The 20,639-nt window shown below is 36.6% G+C and overlaps 1 protein-coding gene across 1 annotated transcript in view; it reads right to left on the bottom strand.

Annotated features, from left to right (window-relative positions):
* ZNF385B (zinc finger protein 385B) overlaps window positions 1-19,605 on the bottom strand; it is a 36,642-nt gene extending 17,037 nt beyond the window's left edge. The window contains exons 1-2 of the mRNA XM_010019539.1: window positions 19,495-19,605; window positions 6,786-6,948 (exon numbers count right to left, since the gene is read on the bottom strand). Coding sequence (XP_010017841.1) covers window positions 6,786-6,948; window positions 19,495-19,605 — 274 coding nt within the window. The remainder of the gene's footprint in view (window positions 1-6,785; window positions 6,949-19,494) is intronic.
* Window positions 19,606-20,639: the final 1,034 nt, after the last annotated feature.

Genomic DNA, 20,639 nt, shown 5'->3' with positions numbered 1-20,639 from the left:
AAATGTACCATCCTCAGAGGGTTTAATGAAAAAATGCCCTTGAAATGACTCTCTTTGGTGGCTGAATCTGATTGAATTTACTACTTAGCTGACCATAAACTAATGCCTTTATCTAGCAGATATATGCCTATGCTTAGCAGGCACTATATGAATACACATAAACACAGATGCATGATTATTTTATAGAGTATAACTTCAGCAGAATTCTTTATGTAAGCATAAACATGAAGAACTGATGAGGCTCATCAGTAGCTTTTGATGGAGACTAGACATAACAACAAACATCTTTGAGGGACATAAGACAGAAACTCTAAATATGGCTCATTGACATTGGGGCACAGCAAGCCATGCACATCCTTATCGTGTTCCTCTCCTAGAGCTTCTCTTACTCTCTTGCCCTGTCGCACCCTTAAAATTCAACTTTGTCACATCATATTTTGAGGTCTAGAGCACTTGGGTACATTAGGAAGAATTAAAAGATTGAAGAACAACTGCCCTAGAAACACCTTAAACTTTGGGGTTCTTATAATGATATCTTCATGCCAAATAACCTAGAATTCCCCAGAACAGATATAATCACAGTTCAGCAGTGGAGGCTGCGTGTTTCTATCTCCTAGCTATTGCTGAAGTATTATCTGAAAAAAGTTTTCTTGGAGCTAAGTGAACAAGCCATTCCTTTAAAATTAGTGGGAAACAAGATGATAAATGAAAATAAATGTTAAGGTGAAAAAGGATTTTGTAAGAGAACTGGTACATTTTTTTAGGATTTCTCTAAGTACAGAGATGCATATGGAAAAGCTTAGAATTTAAGCACTGGCAGAAAGATTTTTAAATAAGCAATGGAAGCAACATGACTAAGGGAGCGTCCTGATGGCAGCCTTGCGAAATACGAACCGAGCCCTCCCTTGGGACATTACACCTCATCAGTAGTTGTTGAATAAAGAGCACTGGTAATTGGGACACTGGAGAAATCCAACCCATCGAAATCTTCCTGAGTAAATGTGATTCAATGCACTGCACTCTACTTCAGGAATAAAAGGAAAAAACAGTTTTGTTGTCAAAGCACGCACAGAAAGCCCTTAATGAACTAAAATCCACAGATAAGACCTTGAGGTCAACTTTTCTAACTTTTCTAAGTCTGATAAAGCTTGGAGTTGTCAGACTTGTCTAATGGGCCAACTAATCACCATATGTCTACATGACATCAAGTGGCATTTATTAAGTCCATCAACATGTCTAGGCTGTTTTCAAAATGTGGGCTAGCCCATTTAGTGTCAGACACTGCACTGCACTCCAGCATGACAACGTTTCTCAGAACAACCTCCATCTGGTTTTAGTTATACAGCTGTAATGACTGGAATAACTCTTACAGGGCCTGCTTAGGATTGAGAAGCTGGCAAACAACTTTGCAGTCACATCCTTTTCCTGCCGTCCTTGCCATACACAGCAGAATAGCATATGACTGCTCATGTGCTGGAATGTCATCACCACGACTCTGTGAACTGCCCTGAGACATGACTACAGAACAAACCACTAATACGAGGGGTCAAGATTTGAAACAGGATCTAGCAGTTGGCCTAGTTAGGTGCATAATTTTGCTTGTTCCTGTACCAGCTGAACAAAAAGGAGTTTTCATAGAGCATCCAAAGGGTTTATTTGTACCTACTAAGTACAGGCTAGCAGAGCCTTGTGCTCTTACTGGAATGAGGACTGAGCTTGAAACGCTTGTACCTATCATTTCACAAAAAGCCCTCCCTGGCAGAAAGGAAATAGAGCATATTCTGAATGGATCAGACAGAGGAAAACAAGCAAACAAGCAGGCAAACAAAAAAATAAACAAAAAAACCTCAAAACCAAACAAAAAAGACCACACCCTTACTTTTATAATCTGAAACCTGGCTTTGACTCCTTTGAGTAGTTCAAAACACTAGCATCTACTTCCTGATTTTTATATGAAAGCAAAATGCAAAGAAGGTGGTACCACATCATCTGTCTGCTTCATTTTGAACCATTTATTTTGATTTGGAAGTAAGATCAAAGTATTCCTCTCTGTTTGATAAGTAAACAGTGACATTTCAATCCAGTTATTAACATATGCATTCCTAAAGGACTCATCACTGTAAGCATCTAGGCTATGCTAAACTGGGATCACAGACACGATCTTCTATTGCATTCTCACAGCTATATTTAAAACACACTCTAAATATTCTAAACTGTGTTATGTACTGGTTACTACCCGTGCCCTTTTCTAAAGCAATGCCATACATAAATGCCATAAATATATGTATACTTCTGTGTGAAGCCATCCTGAAAATCCTGGTCTTCCACGGGGAGGGAAAGGAATCTTTGCCCCACATGAAAGAGCAGCTCCCAGCCCTGTTGACACTGCTGTTCTGTAACCATGCCTCAAAGCAGCTACAAAAAAGCTTGCAGTGTCACACTAGTGATTTTCTACCATATGAAACTGTTCTATAACTATTACTAGACTTTTCTGGGGTGGTTAGAGGAACTGTGTGGGAGACAGGTTATGAAAGGATCCCCTATGGGCACCTCCAATCTACAAATACCCATTAGGACAAGCAGGCATGATCCAACAAAAGGCAGCAGAACAACCACCTTGTCACACATCATCTTTGGCATTTTCTTCTTGTCTGCACAAATAGTGACCAGGATAGGATGGTGGAACTTAAAAGTACCAATAAACAAGTATTTTCTAAATGGCAAAGAGTTGCGTGCTTAGAAAATAAGATCGCACAGTAGTCTAATCATGTTAGGATGCAAAACTTGTGCAATCCAACTCATCAATATCCACTTAAATGAGGTTGTAGCCAGCTCAGCGTTACAGTACTATGGCTTTATCATTACATGTTTGCTGATGCTCAATTTACAGAAATAATTTCTGAGTCATAGTATATTATTAACATCAGCAAGGAAGACCATTCTCTCACAACTTGGGCATCTTCATGCTAAAACCGAGTTCCAGAGTCACCCTTTTCCATCTGCCTTTGGCCACTTCTGTCTGCAGGAGCCCACATTCTTCAGGAAACTTCACAAAAGACCTTAAAGATTAATTTAACTTCTGTAGCTCTACCAGCAGCCAACTTCTCGTGTTGAAAGGAACAGCGGTAGAGAGATCAGTGCATCATAAGTTTTGAAAAAGAGGGACTGGATGAATTTGGGTTTTGCATTTGATAGATTCATCACACAAGCTGAGCCAACAGTGAAATTATTTTTCCTGTTACTACTACAGTAGTGACTTCTGACAAATAGGTGTTTTGGATGCTGTGTGTGACCTACGGAAGACATGTCTCTGTAGTAAACTTAATATGACATTTTAGTTTAATATATAGAAACTGATCAGTCTGGAGAGCTCCAGATCATTCATCATTATGTCACTCAAAATGACAGCACATAAAAAGCTGGCTATTCATGCCTGTTGTCTCCTTTTAATAGCAGACTTTCATAAGAGAACAGTAAATTCAGTTTATGAGTTCACTACAATACTCCCTTCCCATTCTGCACTAATACCAGTGGAAATACAGTAGATAAAGGAACACAAGAACTTAAAACTATGTTTGTTTAGCTTCTCATTCTCTTCCATGCCCAAGAAAAGACACCAGGAATGACTTATTTCTTGATGAGCATTTCTCAAGAACTTAGCAATTTACCAAAGTACAATGGCTAAACAACAGCTCCACAACTAGTGAAATTTAATTCCCTTCCTTGATTCCATTTAGCCCTTACCTTTTGTCCTTCTCATAGAATGTTTTCAGACCTACATCGCGCATAAACACTCTCAAACCCCCATCCTGAAGTTAAACATAGTGCCTGGCTAGTCAGCAGGCTAAGCAAAACAGAGCTCACACCGCAAGATCTGTCAGGATGGACCATAAGTTATGGCATCTCTTCTACCCAGGTGCCAATTTTCATCAAATTTATAGGAGCTTCATTAAAACTTCTGCATCTTGATTTTTTTTGTCACTAGGAAATACAGTCAAAGTTGTGAAGAAAGGCCCAGGGAATAACAGAGATAAGGACAGATGATAAGACATGTCTCATTTCCTCTGGAAATCAGGATAAAAAACCAAGACCAAGAATATATGCATGAACTGAAACTCTTAGTATTAGAAATCTTCCAAGAAAAACTAAAATACATCTATACAGTTACTACATAGTAATAATCCATTTCTCAGAGAATGAAAGCTGTGTTAAAATATTCAGGAAAAAATGGTATCAGTTAATTTGCTCCAAGGCAAAAAAAAACAAACCTCAAACCCTCCACTGATTTCCAGAAGCAACATAGCGATTGCTTTAGCTGCAATAAGCATTATGTTAAAGAGCTAAACATAAGTTAAAGAACAGATGAACAATAGCCTCTGGAAGGGAATGTGTAGCTGAACAAAATGATAGTTTGGTTTCAAGTCCATAACTTGGTAAAAACCCCAATCTCCAAGCCCTTCCCGCCTCTGTGACCAGAATTCCCCTGCATTTATGGAGAATTTTCCACTCCAGGTTCTGTTTTTTGACCTCCCAAACATCCCATCTGCAATCTCCTGTAGAGTGCTAACAGGCTACAAGGAGTCTCCTCTCCACAGAGAATCCCACTGTTCTAATTGGAAGAAAGCGTTCAACTAAATCACCACTGGATCAAAAGAAGTGTGACAATGGAAGTGATCCTGTCCCTCTACTCTGCTCCTGTAAGACCCCTCCTTGGAGTACTGTGTTCTGGTGTCCTCAACATAAGAAGGACATGGAGCTGATGGAGCAAATCCAGAGGAGGGTCACGAGGATGATATGGGGCTGGATCACCTCCCATATGAAGACAGGCTGAGAAAATTAGGGCTGTTGAATCTGGAGAAGCTGCGTGGAGACCTCATAGCAGCCTTTCAGTATCTGAAGGGGGCCTACAAGCGTGCTGGAGAGGCACTCTTCATCAGGGATGGTAGTGATAAGACAAGGGGTAATGGGCTTAAACCTAAACAGGGAAAGTCCAGGTTAGATATAAGGCAGAAGTTCTTTACTGTGAGGGTGGTGAGGCACTGGAACAGGACGCCCAAAGGAGTGGTAAATGCTCCATCCCTGGCAAGTGTTCAAGGCCAGGTTGTAAAGAGCCTTGGGTGACATGGTCTGGTGTGAGGTGTCCCTGCCCATGGCAAGCGGGTTGGAACTATGTGATTTTAAGGTCCTTTCCAACCCTATCCATTCTATGATTCTATGATCTATTTTTAATGCAGAAACACTTGCAGTGATACAATCCAACAGACGTGAATAGTAATCTAATTTGTGCAGAGTAATTAACAGCATAAACCACCACACTGTTAAAGCAGGGCAATATAAAAATATTAAGTGCAGGTTTCCCTTGTCATTGCTTAGAATATTCTATTGAAAACTGAATGTAGATGTATAAATTATTTTAGATACACTGCACAGAGAAGAAGTCAGGGGCAGATCATATAGTCTGGCAAAGAAAACATGAGACAGATCCAGACTTCTGGAAGAGATGATGAAGTTTTTAAAATATGCTGAAACTTTTGCTATTTGTCCCTCAACCTTTGGCATAGGCATGGGATTGCATTAAAATTACATTATCACAGAAAGCATTCTTAACATGTTAAATCCTTTCAAGTTTTAACTGGCATCTTAAGCAGTTGTCTGAGTACTTACAGTGTACACCTGGAGCAGTAAGCTGTTTCAACTAAAGCTATTTTTCATATTTCAGAGAGTGAAATATTTATCAAATCTCTTTCCACTAAGAGCCCACATTTTATTTAGATCAATGGTAGTTTGCTACTGGCTTACAGTAACATGGCTTGCTTACCTGAAGACTCAACTTGGATTCATGTAACCTCTCTCAAACCTAAAATGTGATTTGCTAGGTGAATCGACCCAAAATTTGAGACCTATTGTCATTGCTAAGGCCCCAAAGGCAGTTTTAGTGCTGCTGTGAAGTGAGCAGGGTGACAAATAGTCATTCTTTGTGGTGTGTCAGAAACCTGTGTCATTCACCTTATGGCATCTGAGTCAAGCTCAGCTCCTGTGAAGAGGAAAATAAGTGGCTACACCAAGGCAGAAACAAATTTATCAGAAGCAGTCCATTAGACCAACAGTTGGTTAACCCACTGGTAGCAGTATGCATTCTCCTGGATAACAAGAGCAATATTTCACACTGTCAGTGAGTTCAGGCAATTCTCCTGTTTCATTCAGTAACACAACACTAACAGAGCAGAAAGAGACTCAAGCCACTCCACTGCAATTAGTGTTACTGATCTTCCTCAGATTACTAATATGGAGGAAAAAAAAGGAAACAGAAGTGATGTTGAAGCACTAATGAGCTGTGGAATTCAGGAAATATCCATGCCATGAGGATTCACTACATTTCTGTAGGTGTATTTTTCCGTTTGAGCAATATTACCCTATTCAGAAAGGAACAATTTCTTACAAAAGTTTCTTGTACTTCAGCTAAACACATACACCTCAGACTTGCCCCTCCACCCACATCCATCCGTTGTTATTGTCATATGAACAACATCCATACTTTATAAAAGCAAATTTTACAAGTTAAAAAAAAAACAAAACCAAAACAAAAATGGCTTTAGCATTAGATATCTCACAGAAGTGAAAAAGCACTTTGATAATATCAAAACCAATCAATTCTGTACAAAACAGAACAATAAACAGTTGAGAAAGCACAAGTCATGGATCACTATCATGCAACCAGATTCTCTTGTGTAAACACCAAAAAAGGAGAAAATAAAGAATGTATAGAACAAAAAGTTGTTATTGACCTGATTTGTCAGAGATGTTGGCTGTGACTTGCGTGGTAGAGCAGCTTGTGTTAGCCTTTGCGCTGTCCTTGGAAGAACCAACTTTGGGTTTATTTTTCGTTGCCTCTAGTGCTTTGACCTTCTTGGCATGTTTACTTCCTTTGTAGTGGGCCTCGGCCTGGCTCTACAAAGGAGAACAAATCAGGCTCACTTTTTCCTGTACTTCAGTGTAACACAATGGATGACAAGGCAGAAATGTGACACTTTCAACAGCAGGCACCATGTCATTCCACCTCAAATATGTTCTTACATATTCAAATGACAGGATTTTAATAAATAGTACATATTTTCAGTAACTCTGAAAAAGAGGCTTTGAGATTAGGTAAAGCTCTGTCACTCGCAATGTAATTCTTTGCTTCCATCATGCTTAAAGATTTAAAGCACTATACAAATGTAAACACATCCAATCGAGAAAGATGCTACTCAATTTTCATGTGCTGTTCCCTGGTCTTTATTGCTTGTAGTTAGAACGATGTACCGTGCTGTCACATGATTAAATAATCCATTTTTCCTTCTGTTTGATCTAGTACAAAAGTCAAAGTATTTTCATCGTTACAGTAACAGCACTAATTGAAACAGGCACTAATGACATTATGACTTCACTATTAAGAAGTTCAGTGAAGTCATAATGTCGTTAGGTGCAAAACTAAGGAACTACATGCTTAATACAAACTCCAAAGCTTGGAAATTTCAGCTAATGAATTTGAATGTTTCTTGGCTTACTAAGAAATTAATTTACCAAAAATGGTTAAGAAACAGTTTTATATAAAACAGTCTATTTTCATAACATTATATTATTCAGCAATAGCTTTGTGTTATTAGTATTTCCAAACATCAATTGAAAAAATTATTTTAGACATACTACTAGGTGCCTCTATTGAAGGTTACATATTAACTAAAAAAGTTAATATTGTAGTTTATTTCAAAGTAAAACACTCAGAGAGAGCATGCTTCATGTAACCAGATGACCACACCTTGGCACCTGGCATATAAAACCATCAGTGAAAGTAAACTTTTCTATGTTCATGCAAAACTACATTCTTTCTCTTCAATTGATTAGGACTATTTTATTTAGTTGACTGTGTTAAATGAAGCGAGCCATGAAACAAGTCCACGTGCTTTTAATAAAAAGCAACTATAACATCTGAGATGTTTGAATTCTGTAAAGAGTGCTGCCATAATGAGGAAAATCATTCTAAGATCAGCAGAAATAGGCATTACAATACAGTCACCTGGGGACAGCATGTAGTAACAGTTTTATCATATGGTAAAGTGTAAAGTGAAGAACAGAAACAGCTGGACCAGACAAAAGAATAGACAGTGTTGGAGTCCTTACAAAAATTATATACACTGTTAAAACTGATGGAGAACTGCTGCTAAAATAGAGGAGTGAAGTTCTCATACACTAAAGTTTATTAAGTGATTATACATCCTGAGAAACAGTACTCTCCACCTTGAAAGGATAATGTATTTGATATGTTGTGACTGCATCGTTTTATAGGAGATATCAGTAATCAAGCCTTCAGTAAGAAAGGCTGCTAGGTAAGTTTGACCTTGAATTCTTTTTAAACAGATTTTTTAAAAAAAAAAATAATTTAAAAAACCAGTAAAGAGTCTACTCATCAATTGCTATTGAGCTATTTCTTGATTTTAAAACCTTTGAAATATTAATGTGTACAAACACAATTTAAGGATTATAAAGAAACAATTAAACATCTATACCACTAGTACTACGTGCACTACTTTAAAGGGACACTTGTCAACTTCTGGGCTGGACCTCTTCAGTTCTGAATGTGGGTAGAGGAGCGCAGATCTGTTTGCACCGTTATGTCGATGGGCCTTATGCAGACACAGGAGTCTCAACCTGTCTCTCTCCACCCTTGCTCAGTTTTGCCTGTTTCTCTTAAGCTTTATTATTGCTACATTATGCACTAAAGGAGCATTTGCATTACAAAATTAAACAAACTATTGACACGTTACAGTGTACAAAAAGTGGAGCTAAAATTTGAGGTGTATATATACCCTTTCTGTTCCAATACTTTTAATTTCAAATAATAGCAGGTACAGGATTTTCCACTCAAGCATTCTCAAGTTGATGATGTCCCTTTAAATATTTGAACTCTATGCTCTGCGCATATGTGTGCTGTTGATAGGATCATATGCTGCCTGAGGCCAAAGCTATGATGATAGAGACATAAGTGCACTCAAGAGAAAGACTTAGTAAGTCAATTCCTTGTTAATAAGCCTTTCTGCTGATATTTGCAATAATAATGCCTGCAATATCAGTAATAACCTACTACAGTCTTTGATTCCCTTCATTCAATCCTCATATACATGAGACCTGTTGAGAACAAACAAGCCCAGGGAGAATTAAAATTAAGATTTCCACAAATGCAAGCAAATCCTCATGGAAACACAGTGAATGGACTCAGTTTTGATTTAAGTTTTGTAATTATTATGATCTTTTTATTATCAAATTCATAGTTGTACATTGTAAGACCAAAAGGTATTGCTATGACCATTTAAGTAGGGCTTCTGAAAACACCAGCCTTTTCCAAAACCATTTGAACTTCCATATTCCTTTTGGGGAAGGAAACAAAAATGTCCAGCTTTGATTTTAAAGTAGATAGGGATGGAAAATCTACCTTTTGTAAATTGTTGCAGTGCTTCACTTTGTCAGTTAACTATATACCATTTGTTTCTACACTGAATTTGCCTGGTTTCAACATCCAGCGACTGGATTTTTTTAAACCTTTGTTTTTTAGACTCTTTCAACTTATGTCTCTTGTCTGAGTAGAAACACAGATACTCTTTTCAAACATGAAGTTAGAGGAGCATTTCTTAAGGTACTGAAGCAGTATTTCTTAGCCATAGAAGCACTAACAGATAACCATACAGATACATCAGAAGTTCAGAGTTTGCTTATTATTCACTGTGGGGTAAAAGTTGCCTTTTGGTAACTGAAATGCAATATCAACAGAGAACTGTGTTTTGTGTAATCAAATACACCAGAAGTTCAGAGTTCGCTTATTATTCACTGTGGAGTAAAAGCTGCCTTTTGGTAACTGAAATGCAGTATCAACACAGAACTGTGTTTTGTGTAATCGTGTTGCAAAAGCCATTAAAAGTCCTCTGGAGTCATACTAAGCAAAAGAAAAAAACACTGCTGTGTGAACCTGAAATTGGAATGCAAGTTCTGATTATTAAAGGTACCAATTTTTCTGATTATTAAAATCCTGATCATTACTAACCCTAGTTTTACAAAAAATACTTGCACGAGTATCACATTAAAGGCTCCAAGTCCCATTTAAAACTTGTTTCTGACACAAACACAGCAATACAGGACAGGTTACGAGCTTCATAACATACATCATTGAAACAATAGACACATCTTTGAAATGAGCTATCACAAAAAGTTTTCCTTTTTATTTAAGGGAAGAAGCTTAAAATTTTTATTTCATTTGCTTAGAGAATCCAAAGGAAGCTCTGTACATACAAGGTTTAAAAGTCACATGTGTAAAAGAAAGTTAATTTACCAGTTCTAATAAAAATAGAAAAAGTTCTAAATAAAACCCCAATAAAATGTAAAATGAAATTGAGAAGTATCTTAGGGATGCAATATTTTAAGTGGACACTAAGTGTAATTTTGATCATCATTAACATTAACTAAATTACGTAAAACTAATTCATGCTAATTCTGTACCATCAAAACAACACTTGAGAAAATAAAAATGTTAGGAGAAGTCAAAGCAGAGATATGTAATCTTAATGAATCTCGCTATACTCATGTACTATGATGCTTTTTAATTGCATAATAATTTATTCCAGTGTATAGGGCTGCATTTACTGTATGGATGAATCAATTCTACAGTAAAATAATTTACCTGTGCCACAATTCAATATTATTGGAATATTTTTTTTATTTCAAAAACATTGAGTTAAATCTATTCTTTATATAATCAAAATTGAATGTGACTACCGAACTTTTATTATTCTAATTTTTAAATTAAATGATTACTAGGTTAAGGAGGACACTTTCTGAAAAGGTGGAATAAGAAAATATTTCACATGAAAGAACTTTCTACCTAAAAAAAAAAATAATCTAATTTCCACTTGGATTTTAGTGACTGTGGCCTACTAGCTTGATATATGCACATTGTCCCTACTTACTAGGAAGTATAAAAAGTCATCAAGTACTGGCTAGTAAGATTTAATAAAGAGAAAAAGCTTTAAGCTGAAATAAACGTGACATTACATACCAGAATGCAAAAAAATACCATTATAATGACAGTCTAAATTCCACAAAAGCCTTTCTGCATTTGCCTGGCATTACTTTTTAATCAGCAGGATGCTTCTTTTTAAGACACTAAACATACGTATAAATCTTTAGAAGATCATGGCCTAGTGAAAAGCTGCATTTTTAATTCAGTTGCAAATAATTAAGAATACCGTTGATGGACAAATAAATATGCAATTTTCTCCCATTGCTTTTCAAATTTCTACACCTTGAAATGGTGGGAAGACACCCATCGTCTCTCTAAGCAATCTAGAATTTTAGATCCATTCATAGTCTTAAGTAGTAACTAAAAAGCCCTAACCAATTCAGCTTTTTTTGGTTGGTTGGTTATACGAAAGGACAAGCTTTCTTCTCTTAAAAATATATTTCACTGAGAGACACAAATCATCTAAATGTATATTTTACTTAAAATCTGAAGTTAATTGCTACTTTCACCTCCAAATTATTAAGTTTGAAATCTAAGCATCAGGATGTTAAACTGTGAGACTACATAGAATACATTAACCTTATATGCTAGATTGCATTGAATAAAACATGAACAATGCAAATCATCATCTACATGTAAACATGCTTTCTAAAATAAATGTATCATTAGTGTATTACAGTGCTTAAAATAACCTTTCCATAGCTCTACTTTGCCTAAACTTAAATATGTGTATATGTATAGATATGTATATCTAGAAAGAACTAGGTAACCAGGAAACATACAGATCATGCAGATTGATTGATAGTGGCATTACCTTTAAGAAAACTTTGAAATTCAGGGAAAACTCCAGTACAAAAGATTACAGAAAATTATCCCTGTCAGGAGCAATGACTGGCAGTATATTTGAAATCAGCACTATTCATTTTGACAGTTCACAAGTGACTGAGTTTTAGAATCTATTTGGTGTGTGAATGACTAATTAACTGAATTTATTACTGCATAAAGAGATGAAATATTAACCTACCAGATCCCTTCAATGACAACTTTATGCAATGTTTGACTAAACATAGTGGTTCAGCATGTATATGTCTGAGATCAAGATTTTTTTCAGGTTTCTTCAGGATCAGCTGATGTAGCCCTTCATGAAAATAAGACAGTTGCACTGCCAGCTCTTAAGCTTAATGCTTGAATCTGCCACCACAATATGCAGTCTGACAATTAACATATAAAATTAAATATATGTAGAGCAGCATGTTATTAGGAAGGTGAAATACAAAAATATAGGGAGCTGCAGAAGTATCCACTTGGGAAGTCTGGGTTCATGCCTTAAGCTCTGCAATACTGGGTGAGTGCCATAGCTAAATGGAACTGAACATGGTGGCTTGTAGTTCCTATTTCTTCTTGCTTGCTACTTCATCTTTCTAAAGCAGGACTTCTACCCTAGACGGGAAGGCTTCTCAACAGCAAAATCTCCAATGAAAAAGATTCTGTCAAAAATACCACAAAAGCTTCTGCATGGCTACAATGGCAGTTGTCCTGTTAGAGAAGGCATCTAACCATGTAAGTTTGCAGGAGCACAAAGGTATTCATATCCATAATGTATTGTCATTTGAATTCACAGCAGGTCCTAAACTATAAAATCCCTTTCTTAAAATAGCAGGAGGTCTACCAATGGTTTGATCACATAGTCTACCTATTAGAACCATATTGTAAGACTATGCATACTTATGTGAGTAGTATATAAATTAAGAAGAATTTAGAATCGTAACTTAAAAATTACACGAGATGATAAATTTGGAAGTGGTGTTGAAAAATCTAGTTTTATCTCATGTGGTATTAGTTACAGATGAAATGGAAGAAATCTGCATAACTGAAGTGTTCATATATTTGCAATACCAATGCTACGCTTTATTTTTTCAATTCTGTTCTCAATGGATTTCTGAAACCTAATTGCTCCAATTAGTAAGGTAGATTACTACTGAAAAGGACTATTAAAAATCAAAACACTGTGAAGATCAGCCATGACCTAAGAAGTCAACTCATATTTTAAATATCTAACCAAACTTAGTTAAAAGCTCTGTTAAATCGCCGTTATTTGAACAGAGCTTTCAGCACGTTATAACCCTGTACCCTATAATCGTGCAATATTTCTGTCATGTTCGAGCTAACAACTTTCATCATTTTGTCAGTTCTGTCTACAAAACAGAAAATTACCTTCACAAGTTCCTCAGATTTATGCTTTTAATTACCTCCTATCTGCTCCACTACCCTCCATACCCAAAGAATCCATATAAATAGTCTTATTTATAGGGAAAATGTAGAACATTTTACAAAAGACAATGACAGTTCTCTAGATTTTTATTTGATTCTATATATTATTTCATGTTATCTTTTTGACAGCATGAGTGATTCATCCAAATTTGCAAAGTTAATGTTTGGTAATACTTGCCTAAACTTCAAAAATTTGCCTTCTGGTTTTTAAAAAAGATGATCACTATCATCACATAATTTTTATTAGCTATAAACACATTCAACAATAAGATGACCTTCAGCATCTCTTAATGCCCAACTGTTACATCTGCTTTTTCTGATCTGTGTTTTTTCTTAATTTCTAAGTCTTCACAGGTGACACCAAAAAGCAATAATAACTTAGAGTAGTTACAGGGCACTGAGAAAACACAAATTTATTTCTATTAGATGATATCCTATCAACAGGATGGTACCTACCCAGTTATATCACAGCCAAAGACCTTCCTACAAGAAACAGAGTGTGCAGAGGGAAGCAGATATTTATTTTATTCATCAGATGACAATCTTTGATTTCAAAATAAAACCAAGATGCCACCAAACAAACAAACAAAAAAGAATGAAAACAAATGTGGACTGCTGGATGGACTGCTAGCATAATGTATTTGTGAGTTTGGAGTACAGAGGTGTGACTGCTGAGGAAAGGGACTGGATTAGCATTGATGTTGTACAGTGTCCCAGCTACAAAAAAATGGTGGACTATCAAATACAAATATGAAGGGAGAAGACCAGAGAGAAGTTATTTGAACATAAGGTGATGATTCATAAATATGGAGAAAAAAGGAATTCTGCAGAAGCCAAACAACTGCAACTCACTTTTCTCTAATGGCTGTGAGCTTCAGTGTGAGACGCCATAACAGAATATAACAGACATCTCAGGGATAGTATGGCCAAAGCTCCACAGCTGCTGGAGGGACTTGCTGCCACAAAGCAGCTGCGGGAGATGCTGCAGATTCAACTGGTGGCCAGAAGGAATAAGAAAGAACGAGCCAGGAGCAGGCAGAGAAGGAATCTATGTGGGATAGAAAACAGCTATTTTTTCTTTGCCCTGTTGCTACTGGACCCTCCTATGGGTATCATAAGAATTCAGGCAAATCCACTCAAGCTGCTTTTTGTTTCTGCTAGAATGTAATATAACTAATTAATATGAACAAGCCAGACCTATGTTATTAATATGAAAACTTCCTTCGCAAAGCTTATCTATAGTCCACACAGATACACCATGGGTTTGGGAGGTATCCCAGAATCCTTAAAAGTAAAAAAAAAAAAATAAAATTTTTCAAAGGCTAAGCTAGGTCATTCTCAGGGTGTCTTGTTTCCTCTTGGTGGAATACAGTTACGTCCCTTGCTCTGGTGGCCTTTAAGCAAGCACAAAATGTGACTCATTATCACAGTCTGTTCCATGAAGAGCATTTTTCCTCTTCTGCTGCCTGGTCTTTGGTGGTAGTAAATATAACCATGAAGAGGATTTTTCCTCTTCTGCTGCCTGGTCTTTGGTGGTAGTAAATATAACTAAGATATTTCTCATTTTCTCCTGAGCTGGATTATAACACAAGACCATAGCTTGAACTTCGCTAGCCTGCTAGTCCTTGTTGCCCTGGAACACATACTGTTTCACCATCACATAGAAATCAAAAGACAAGATGGCGTTAACAGGTATCTTGATGCAAAGATAGAAACAACTGTAACTATTAACGGATGGCATTGCCTTTAAAAAAAAAAAGTTTTCAAAATAAGTATATTCCTCTGCAAAACAGAATAAAGTTTATGCAGTCTGGAACAAGTATCTCATTGACTATTCTGACTAATCGATCTCATCAACTGGCAATCCACATACATTTTCCTTTCTAAACTGAGATTTATAACTTAATTCAACAGTGGTTGACTTTGGTATCTATCATGATTAAAAATTAGTTCAGGAAAACGCCCTTTTCTTTATTCCCTCCTCATTTCCTTTGAATAGTTGAGAGCTCTACTGATTTTTCCAGTTTTCTGGTATCATAATCTTGAGGTCAATCAACTATGTCCTGTTTCTTTTAAAGCTTCTTTTCACTAAATCCTGCTTCCCCCCAGCCCGTGCTAAAGTAAAAAAAAGAGAGGAGAGGAGAGGAGAGGAGAGGGGAGGGGAGGGGAGGGGAGGAGATATTAGAAGGCAAACTGAATGAGTGAGGATTCAGTTCTAGAAACAGGAATCCAGTATAATTTGGGATATCCTCAGATGTCCTGTCTGACCTACTACTGCAGGTCCTCTGTCCATTGTTGAAGCAACCTCAGTTATCACTGTTGTCAGGTCAATACTACTGTTACAGATAAAATTCCCATTCAAGACCCTCAAAGTTCAGGCTATTGAAACAACTTTAGTTTGGTCTTACTTCACAGAGATGGCATGTAAGTTTCCTGTTTCTCAAGACTTTGGATCATCTCTTCTGTACTACAGTTTCTCCTGGAGTTGACAGATCTTGGAAGGGGTGCTCAAACTGGTTGTGTCAGAGTTTATTAGCAGAAAACCACCACTTCCAAATTGACCAAACTGCAGCAAATGAATACTAGAAAAGCACAGTTACTATACAATGGTGAATGTCTATGAATATGAGTCAAAACACATAATTTCTATTTTGGAAGAATATAAATAGCTCAGGCTGTAACTAGATCAAATTTAGAGTCTGTACATAGATGCTTTCTTCATGTTGTACTTTTAAAAATTGTTTTCAAAGTTCAGGAAACTGGAAGATCCTGAAGGATTCAGTTAGAAAACACTGCTCAAGTTATAATACGGTAGGAAAAAAAAAAGTAAAATCCTAGAAACTTTTCCTTTTCAAAATATAGAAGGCATCACTTCAACGTTTACTCCCACATAGAAGACAACCTATTTAAAAATTTCCTTCCATCCCTGATATCAGATTTTCTCTTCCTGCAGATAGCTGCAGATCCCTGCCTCTAAATCTGATGCCAGAACACTCTCACCAAAGCTAAACGTGCAGGCACACTGGCAGAAGAAAACGGAAACCTTCGCTATTTACTGTAATTTAGTGGGAGGTTTGACAACTGTAAATTGACTAGTCAGAATTGTTTTGGTCTATTGATCCAGACCAGCGAGTGTCCAAGGAGTGATGAAAAGATTGAAGGCAAGGAAAGCAATTTGCTTCTCACAGATGAGTATCCACTGGCCTGTACGTTACTCATGCAATAGAAAAAGCACTACTAGAATCAGCTAAGAATCTTCAAACACCGTGCAACTGAAATTCATTTAGGAGAACAAAAGTAAAAAAAACTGTTAAATAGATTACTTCTGTAATTTGAATTTTTTTACCTAATTTAGGTCAAAGTTCAAAGGAATGAAATGCCAATCAACAACAAGAAGCATGTCAGCCCTGTACAGCTAGGAGAAACTGCAAGTGTGAAGTGCCTGTACTACAAATCTCATTCTGTCACATAGTCAGCTCAAGGTTTTAATGCAGGTTATCACAGTCTGATGCCACTTGAAAGGCTCTAAATACATTCGTAGGACGTTACATGGTGGAACTGAGTCACTGAAAGATTCAGCAGTTACAAGGCTCACAAATACCTGACTCCCTTTTCCCCAGTCAGCAAGCTCGGGATGGATTATAAAGACCATTCCACGCCCTAAACATAATTTTGCATTATAAAGGGACAAAAGTGAAAACTAAAAGCAAAGAGACCAGATTTTTATTTCTGTAAAGTAGCTTTTAATAAGCTCAGAAAGAACTATAAGAGTCTGCAGAGATTAGCTGAAAGGCCATTAGCAGTACCTCAGTGAAATTACAACATAGATTAAGGGGTGGGGTGGTGGGAATAATATCGCAACAGAATAAGAATCAAGGAAAAAAACAAAAGAAAAACGCAACACACACTCAGATAAATGACTCCTAGGTCAAAAGACTGAAAGTGGAGGGAAGATTCAAAATTTTATGTAAAGATTCCCAGGAGAAGTTGAATAATCTGATGAAAGGCTAGATAGCTTTAAAAACAGAAGTGCTATACTATGAAAACTCATTCTCCAAATATTCCTGTATGTTGTGATTACATTTGTGAAACTTAAATTTATATTTAAGTATCTTTTGCTATTAATAAGACTACCAGAATATTAGCACGGTCTAAAATTAAATGTTCGGGTTGGTCGTGAATGTACTGGTAAAGCAAACTGCTGTAGAAAGGGAAGAAACTGCATTTTCTCACTAACACTGTAACAGTCATGATGCTTCATCCTTTCTTACAACCACCCATTACAAGAGGATGATGATATTTTCTAGTAACTATAACGGAGCATATTGATCACATTTATAAACAAAAGAGCACAATGCCATATGAATACACCCATCTCAGAAGAGAAAACAAGGCTATAATCTCCCATGATTTGTAATGCCACTGTTGAAAGCAGCATACAATATGCATTTTTTATTTTACTTTATAAGTCTAGGTAAAAAAATTACTTGGTTGTCAGTTGTAAAAAACAACATAATATTTCAGCTCTTTTTTTTGTTTTAGGTTGCTAAATTGTGGTTCAATCCATCTGCCTGAAGTGCTGTTTATCTACCTGAATGTCAGTGAAGACAAAGTGAGCGACTCTTCTAGAGACAGGACCCATCATCAGAGGGACTCTGGCCACAGGAGGAGAGGGAAGAGCAGGAATAGGCTGAGCTGCTTCCCTGGTGACAGAGTGAGGTCCAGCTCAAAAGCAAGATTCAGATCCATGAAGCCAAGGGAAATATTAATAAACTCTATTGGTTCCTTGTTTTAATCAGTAAAAGAGGTATTTGGGCCACGTATCAGAGCAGAAAGATTATTTATTTTTTTTACCTTAAATCTTAGCCTTAAAGAGGAAAGACAAGTTAACCAAATTTTAAATAATGACTTTTGAAATTGGTTAATGAAGTAGATACTGCCACTTCAAAGAAGGTTTAATAAGCTTGTCAAAAGATGACAGATTTGGAAATCAATTTGAAGGTAAGATAGCACTGCTTCAAAATCCTTACCAGCCTGGACCGGAAAGCCCAACTCGGGAAACAACTTTATAAGATACTTCAAAGTGGAATGGTAGAGGCAGAGAAAATCAGAGTAATAGGTATGGATGCTTTACTGTGAATCCTTAGGAACACCAAATAGTCAAAGGCTTTGAGAAGGTATCTGCAAACTATTTTTCAGACTGAAATTATAACAGTAAAATATATAATATTAACATATAACTTATGGATTTCTTCTGACAATTAAGATTAACAAAAAATCTGAGAATTTTGGGGGGGTATTATCCTAATGACATTAGTAAGTAGTCTCCAAGAAAAAATAAAAAATACATAAAGTATTAAAGGTCATCATTTTCTTAGACATAGTTTTCTAGAATTTTTTAATTTTCAAGCTACTCAGGAAAAACATTAATTTGATATTGATTTACAATATATTGTAAATATCAGTCAGTGCACTCTTTTGAAATGTATTTTTTTAATTACACCACAGACAACAGTTTCCTTGAACTTTGTAACACCTAGAAGGACAGCTAGAAGTAAATGTTCATATTTATTACAAATTAAAGTTACTAGAAGAGTGACTTTATTAAGAAATTGGAAGACATTATCAACAAGGACATAGGAACAGGAAAAAGGTATTTCTGCTGCAAGAACAGTGAGTATGACATGGAGAACTTACAGGAAAGCTTTTCTGTCTGCTCTCCCTTCTTTAAAACAAACAAACAAACCAACAAAAAAACCCCAAACAAACAAAAACAAAACCGACCAAAAAAAACCCCCCAAAAACCCCAAAACACCAAACACAAGCAAAAACCCCACCAACAAAACAAACCCAAATAAACAAAACCTACAAATAATTGAAAACCCCACAATCAAAAAACATATTTCTTTTTGCAGTACCTCTTGAAGGTTACAGGACTGTCCAACAGGGTATCGTCAATGGACATGGCATTAGATATTGTGCCAGACCCATTCAAGAAAATTAGAGAGCAGTGTACATCTATGGACTTCCACCTCTGAGTGGAAAAAATATCAGCCAGCAGGCTAAACAGAATGTAGGCAGAACAGGAATGATTTGTTTGGGAAAAAGAGGTTTAGATTAATTATACCTAATGTACCAAACGAAAAAAAAAATGACTGAAAACAGCCAATACTCACATCAGAGTTAAAGCGAAGCTGGCAGACATTACAGGAAATTACTTGTTTCTTCTTTGGGGGAATGGACACACCAAATGTATGGTTTATGACTGCTTTTTGCACAGGATCCATCTGGAGAACAAACAATAATCAAATTACAACTTTTCAGGACAATACACAGTATAGAAGAAACATAAAAAAAATAACACTTTCTGCTGGAAGCTTTTTCTCTTACTTCATTTTGTTTTTTGAGATAAACAGGAGGAAATAAAATTTCAGCCCTCATAATTAGATTTAACACAGGTTAGGGAATTGGTAGCATGCCAGAGCTTATGAAGAAAAGGCAGGTCCATTGACACTTCTATCCCTAGGCTACTTAACAGTTCATCCCCCAACCCTGCACATCCCCTGTACTGCAGGGCCCCACTATTGCATCTGAATTGCAAAGAGCCCCCTCTGAAAGCCTTCCCCTATAACCTGCTGATCCAACAGGCACATTACAAGAAACTACTTTTGCCCTGTAACAAATCACTGACATTTGTCTCTACTTGTTTTTTCTGTTCAGTGGTAGATACTAGCACTTACATGCTAAAATTAACGAATTAAAAATAAGGAAAATAGTCTCTCCTTTGTGAGAAGAGGTCCTCTGCAGGCTTCATTAGAAACACCACTTGCTGGGAAAGAAGGTTGCAATCCCCAAACATTTCCTTGCAGAACTGAGTGACATTGACCATGGGAAGGCCGAAGTTTGAAGGAGCATGCAAGGAGTGTTTACACCAGGAAAGGATACTGAAGACACCACGCTTCAGAAAACATTTTAACACTGTGAAAAATGGGAGATAATTAAAGCACTGAATAGATTAATCCTAAATTTGATGGAACATTTTCAGGAACTGGGAACTGATTACATCTTTGTTAAAGGAAAGGACTCTTGTTGGTCACCAGTTTAGAATATCCTCAAAAATCGCAGAGAGCTCTGTTATTAACACTGCAGGAGCTGGAGAATGGCACTGGATGTTAATGAAAGAGAGGTCATAACTGCTACTGTGTCAAGGCCTCAATTAAGCATAATACATTGTTTTTCCTGATGTGGCATGGATACAGATTAAAATTAATTTCATGACTTAAAAAGATTCAAGCATATTTTTCTAATTCAAATAAAACAG

Source organism: Nestor notabilis, unplaced genomic scaffold (assembly GCF_000696875.1).
Source record: "Nestor notabilis isolate BGI_N333 unplaced genomic scaffold, ASM69687v1 scaffold14228, whole genome shotgun sequence".
Lineage (NCBI taxonomy): Eukaryota > Metazoa > Chordata > Aves > Psittaciformes > Psittacidae > Nestor > Nestor notabilis.
This window is presented reverse-complemented; position numbering and strand designations above follow the sequence as displayed.